At 42.8% G+C, this 6,000-nt stretch overlaps 1 protein-coding gene across 1 annotated transcript in view; it reads right to left on the bottom strand.

Annotated features, from left to right (window-relative positions):
* Positions 1 to 257: 257 nt before the first annotated feature.
* The window catches only part of GALNT15 (polypeptide N-acetylgalactosaminyltransferase 15), a 45,219-nt gene continuing 39,476 nt past the window's right edge, over positions 258 to 6,000 (bottom strand). The window contains exons 9-10 of the mRNA XM_039250596.1: positions 2,831 to 2,974; positions 258 to 609 (exon numbers count right to left, since the gene is read on the bottom strand). Of these exons, the coding sequence (XP_039106527.1) occupies positions 463 to 609; positions 2,831 to 2,974 (291 nt within the window). The 3' untranslated portion in view covers positions 258 to 462. The remainder of the gene's footprint in view (positions 610 to 2,830; positions 2,975 to 6,000) is intronic.

Here is a 6,000-nt window from a genome sequence, read left to right as displayed (position 1 = left end):
CACCCTTTTCACACTTTAATTTTCATGGTTGGCTACACATAGTCCAAGGTAAGACCATTTGCAAAAAATTTATCAATTGGATGTATGTATCCTGGAGGTATTGCCCGAGACAGTCCATTCCTCTTTCCTTTGTCAGAGATAAAAGCAATTCTCAAGTGCTCAATGGAAAAACAAAACAAAACAAAACAACAATCTTCCGTACTATGTAATGACCATCATCTAGTGATGAAGACAATGAAATAATGAATCCACTTTTTTTTCTTTTTCTAAAACAGCCAACAGTCGATGCAATAAGGGGCGAGAAGGAAAGACTTTCTATACTCATTCATAGAGCTTTCTTCTCTACTATCACCAGGTGCACAGACACAAAAGGGTCGACTTCATGAAATACACATGCTCTTTTAGTTCCCTTGGGGATGAACTGTTATGGCTAAACTTGTCTTTTCCCTCTGACACAGGCATTCATCGTTCATCCACAGTGTAGATGTTGTCAAATCGCCACAGTTGGCTGGCTTTTCCATCACACTGGCGCAAGTACAAATTTTTACTGTTTTCCTGCATCACAGCTTCCACACATTTCCCAGAAAGCATGTGGACAATCATTCCATTCTGAAAAGAAAGAAAAAAAAAAAAGGAAAAAAAACAGTCCATTCCCTGTTAATCAGTTCACAAAGAAGGATATTTCTAAGATTTGTGCTAATCATTACAAGCATTACAGAGGTGGTGTGAACTCACCTGGTAAGGAACTGTATTATGTTGGTTAGTGTAAAATATAATTTAGGTAGTCCTAAATATAAATATCATTTGAAACCTTGAGATCATTAATTCAATTATCTTTATTGAGATTGTATAATTGTGCCATTTCTTAGAGAGTTCTGTTTAGTAACATGCCAGTGTATAGAGCATATTCAGTCTCTATAGCATATTGGTGACATTCAATGTTATCATTGTGCTTGTATATTTCTGCTTTCAAAATGGTTTGACTCTACCCACTGTTACTCCTGCAATTTAGTACTGCTGCCATCAGGTTGCAGTAGAGAGTAAAAGATCAAGGATACACTAAGGGCCCAAAACAGCCATGTTTGGAAGACTATAGCTGCGGCCTGCTCAAAATCCACCAGACGTACTACTGAATCTAGCCATACCTTCTTCAACAAAAATTGATTTCTTTATGAAAAGTTAAACATTTTAACCAACAACGCTGATCATTTCCATTTGTTTACTTATCTTTGAGATATAATTCACATACCATAATATTTACTCTTTTAAAGTATACAACTTGATGGTTTTTAGTACATTCACAGAGTATATGCAACCATCCCTGTAAAAAGAAACCCATTATCATTAACAATCACTTCCTGTCCCTTCCTTCCAGCCACTGGAAATCACTAATTTGCTTTCTATGTTAATGAATTTGCTTATTCTGGACATTTCCTAGAAAGGTAATCATATAATAGATAGCCTTTTGTGATTGGCATCTTTCACTTTGTATGATATCTTCAAGGGTCATCCATCTTGTAGCATACATGGTACCTAATTTCTTTTATTTTTAATTTGTATTGTGGTAAAAATAGATAAGATAAAACTTACCATTGTAACCTTTTTAAAGGGTAAAGTTCAGTAATGTTAAGTATATTCACAATGTTGTGAAACAAATAGAACTTTTTCATCTTTCAAAGCTGAAAGTCTATTATTTATTAACTAATGCTCCCCTCCCCCCCAACCCCTCGTAACCATGATCTCCTTTCTGTTTCTATGAATTTGACTACTTTAGATACCTTATTTAGGTGGAATCTTATAGAATTTGTCCTTTTGTGTCACATTTATTTTGCTTAGTGTGATGGTCTCAAGGTTCATCCATGTTGTAGCATGTGATGGAATTTCCTTTCCATGGAATAGTATTCCATGTTACATTTATACACACATATGCATATATACATATGTATATACACATACATACACATGCATATATATACATGCATACCACATTTTGTTTATCCATTCACCCATCATTGAATGCTTGCATTGCTTCTACTCTTGGCTATTGTAAAAAGAGCTTCTATGAACAGTACTTCATACCTTTTTATGACTGAATGATAATATTTTTTTAATGTTTATTCTTGAGAGAGAGAGAGAGCACAAGCGGGGTAGGGGCAGCGAGAGAAGGAGACAGAGGACCCGAAGGAGGCTATACACTGACAACACAGAGTCTGATGTGGGGATCAAACTCCCAAACCATAAGATCTGAGCAGAAGTTGGATGCTTAACAGACTGAGCCACCCAGGTGCCCCATGATGCTTTTTTAAAGTCTTAGTTTTTAATATCTGAAATATACTGGGTATATCTTACTCACTAATCTTTTATCTTATTTTAACATGCTGTTTCTAAGATGTATCTTATCCACAGGACTTGGTTAGAATGATCCAAGGTGACTTTGAATGTGTATGGGCCCCAAGTCTGGGTTCACTTGTCACCAAGTAGAGAAGGAAGGGACTTTCTCTTGCTCCTAAACCACACCACTGAGGTTGTTGACTGTTTCTGTAACATGCTTCATGGTCTTACTGGTGACCTGAGCTAATAAACTTCAAAAAGGGGCCATCTCCTCTCTCTGCCATGATCATGGTCAGAGCTTTACAGAGACATGGCAAATGAGTACACTTTAAGATGCTGGCGGTCCAACTTTGCTACAATGTTGGCTTTACTTCCTCCAAGTCATTAAGTTCAACAATAGGGGTACTGACCTGTATGATACGACCTGACCCCTTAGAAGACCCTGGGCCATGGTCCCAGCTAAGAGCACTGCTGAGCCCTTCTTGAACAGATTACTTACCTCTTGGAAGTCCCAGTGCTGTTGATGGATAGCAGGCCCTTCCTCAGTGCAGTTCTGAAGAGTCACCTGCTCTTGCCTGACGTCAAGACACAGGTGCTGTGGGCTGCCAAAGCGGATCTCCTTCCTGCCGGTGTGCTTCAGGTGCTGGGACAGAGGGGGTGCTTGTTAGCACAGCTAGGAGAACTTCTCCAAAGCTGGAGAAGAAGGAAAGGGCGCTGACAATAGGGCGCTCACAAGGGGCAATCTATAGATTCTATTGGGGTCACCCACACATACGATGCCAGGCTAGACCCAGCCTCTGAAATCTGCACATGCCAGCTGCTGTTGCATTCATATTTCTATGCTGTGGCATGTTTCTCCAGCATTCTTTTTCACTGCATGAGGCCATACATAAAGAATGCTGTGTGTCGTGTGAGTGCACTACCGGGAGGGCAGATAAGGACACTTCTGAGGCCCAAGGGATCTCTTTCCGGAGAGATCTGACCTGGCCTCTCACCTGGCCTGTAACTAATTGTCTGTTGCATCTGCTGACTCTCACTGATGGTCATTTTTTCCTCTAGTGTTTTATGTGATTGGATGGTACATATCTTTGCAGAGGGGCTTTAACTGTAGGAGGCTGGGGTGCCCTAGCTGCAGAGCTGCTCCGACAAAACCATTTTCTGTTTACTCCTGTTAAGTGCAGCCTGAGTGAATTTTACGTTAATTTTGTGGTTAGGAGATGGGGTTTGCTTCAGTGATCTGTGCATTCACATGGGGCCTCATGCTTAGAAGGGGTTAGTGTCCTTTGTTTAGTATACTTGGTTTAATGCTCTACTGTTACTATCTTGAAATACTTTTTTTTTGAGAGAGAGAGAGAAGGCACAAGTGAGAGAAAAACAAAGAGAGAGGAAAAGAGAGAGAGAGAGAGGAAAGGCAGGGCTTACCTGAAGCAGGGCTTGAATCCACGAACTGTGAGATCATAACCTGAGTCAAAGTTAGATGCTTAGCCAATTGAGCCACCCAGGCACCCAATCTTGAAAGTCTTTTTTTTTTTTTAATGTTTTTGTTTTAATTTTGAGAGAGAGAGAGCGAGCGAGCAAGTGAATGGCAGAGAGAGAGGGAGACACAGAATCTGTAGCAGGCTCCAGGCTCTGAGCCGTCAGCACAGAGCCTGACGTGGGGCTCCAACTCATGAACTATGAGATCATGACAGGAGCCAAAGTTGGACACTCAACTGTCTGAGCCACCCAGGTGCCCCAAGATGTTACACGGTTTTGAAATTCTTAATAATTGTTGAACTATGGGCCCCACATTTTCACTTTGCACTGGGCCCCAAAATTAGGTCTCCAGTCTTGCTTGAGGATTCTCACACCACACAATTCATATACATTTGAATTCTAAACCCATATTAGATTCAGATTTGTGATTAACAAAATTTTTAAGAGTAATTTTTCCTATACAAAGACCCTGTGGAGACACTTCCTTGTCATCTTCCTGTGGCAATGGGTGGATTTTTCTAGTCAAACTTTTCATAGGTAGGTAACTCTTTGAAGGTCAAAGCTGACTTTCTATGGCATCTCATTTCCAACTTCTCATCTGTCATGGGCTGAAAGTAGGCTCTCACTGACTACTCCTGCGTGTAGGGCTCATGTATCCGTGGCCAATGCCCTGTGGCTCTATTTTCAGTTGTCTCTTGATTTTTGGCCCCTGGAGATTTCCCTTTGTTACCAAGTCACTTACTTATGTGTTTCTTCTTAATTTTTTATACGGCACGTCTAGGTGCTTTCAGGAGAAGGACTGTCAGCTTATCCAGTTCACAGTTTTGCTAGCCATGAGGTCCTTGCTAGTCCCCTCCTCCCCATGAAGAATCAGAAAACCCACAAAAGCGAACATTCTGTTTGCATGCCCAACACTGCATTATTCCCAGGTGGAGAGGAGACCAAGACCTGTAGGGTTTCAGAAGCCTCTGATGTCATACAGCTAGAAAGTGGCAAGCTGTTCGCACCGCATTATACTGCTTCCTCACTGAGCACTTTATGCCCATGGCCTCCTCTCCTGCGCCAGGCGTGAGTGCCTTTTGCTGTGTTCTGGAACACTGGTAAAGGGCAACGCGGAAAGAGACCACATGGGTCCTGAGCACCTGCTTCCCCACGGGCACTTCAGATGCAGGCCTCCCCTTCCCCACCCTTGACCCCAACCCTACCCTATCCCCCACCTCCAGGATCCCAGAACCTGCTTTGCCAAGCCTGGCCTCACCAGTCCTCCCTGCAGGGCTGGACTACAGACCCTCCGAGACAGTTCTGGCATTTGTCCCCAGGCTTGCGGGGCCTCACCTGACTCATCTGATCAGTAACTCCAGCAACGTGTACTTTGTTGTTTGTTTTTAACAGAGGCCTTTGGGATATGATACCTTAATGCAAAGGCCCCATCACGGGCTAAAAGAGATTTGGGGGTGGGCTAGGTTTCTAGGTTCATCCAGGTTGTGAAAGGAAGTGGACCCACTGACCCTCAGCCAGCATCACTGAGGCTCCCCACCACCTTGGGAAGTTATTCTGTGGTGGGAATTTTGAAGAGAAGCTATATCCTAAGATACAGAGAGATCTTCCTGATAACCAAGGGGACTTCATGGATGCTGGAATGACCCTGCTGCATCTAGAGCCTTCCCCTGACTCAATTACCCCCTTCTCTCCTCAGACACTTGAGAGCATAAAGTTTACCAACCACTGGGGCACTGCAGGAGGAGATTCGGTTCTACCCTTTAACCCATTCCTGTAGTTTCTAGGAATTATGAACCAGGGATGTTAGAGCCCCATGGACCGGAGGGGGCTTCATGGGATCTATGAACCCTGGAAATTGTTAACATTTTGGGCAGCTGTGCTTATATGTATTTTTTTCTGGGGAAGAGCCCTTAGCATTCATTAGCTTCTTAAAGGAACTACGTGATGTGTAACAAAGAGTCTGACTCTGTCTAATGTCTGACCTCTGAACATTCAAGTCTCACTCCTCCACCTTATATACTTGCCCCACTTCTGGGCAAGTTTATAAGAAAGCCCAGTGCTTTCTTCTTTGGTGTTGGTGGGAAGTTCGAACCAGGTGAAGACCAGCCAGAGCTTGGGAAGCCTCACCTGGCCAACCCCTCAACCATATAAGATCCAAAGACAGTCGCTCCTTCTTGCTGTCTCAAGCCAGTT

Source organism: Hyaena hyaena, unplaced genomic scaffold, assembly GCF_003009895.1.
Source record: "Hyaena hyaena isolate Hyena2069 unplaced genomic scaffold, ASM300989v1 scaffold_375, whole genome shotgun sequence".
Classification (NCBI taxonomy): Eukaryota; Metazoa; Chordata; class Mammalia; order Carnivora; family Hyaenidae; genus Hyaena; species Hyaena hyaena.
Note: the sequence above shows the minus strand (reverse complement) of the source record. Positions and strands in the feature narration are given on the sequence as shown.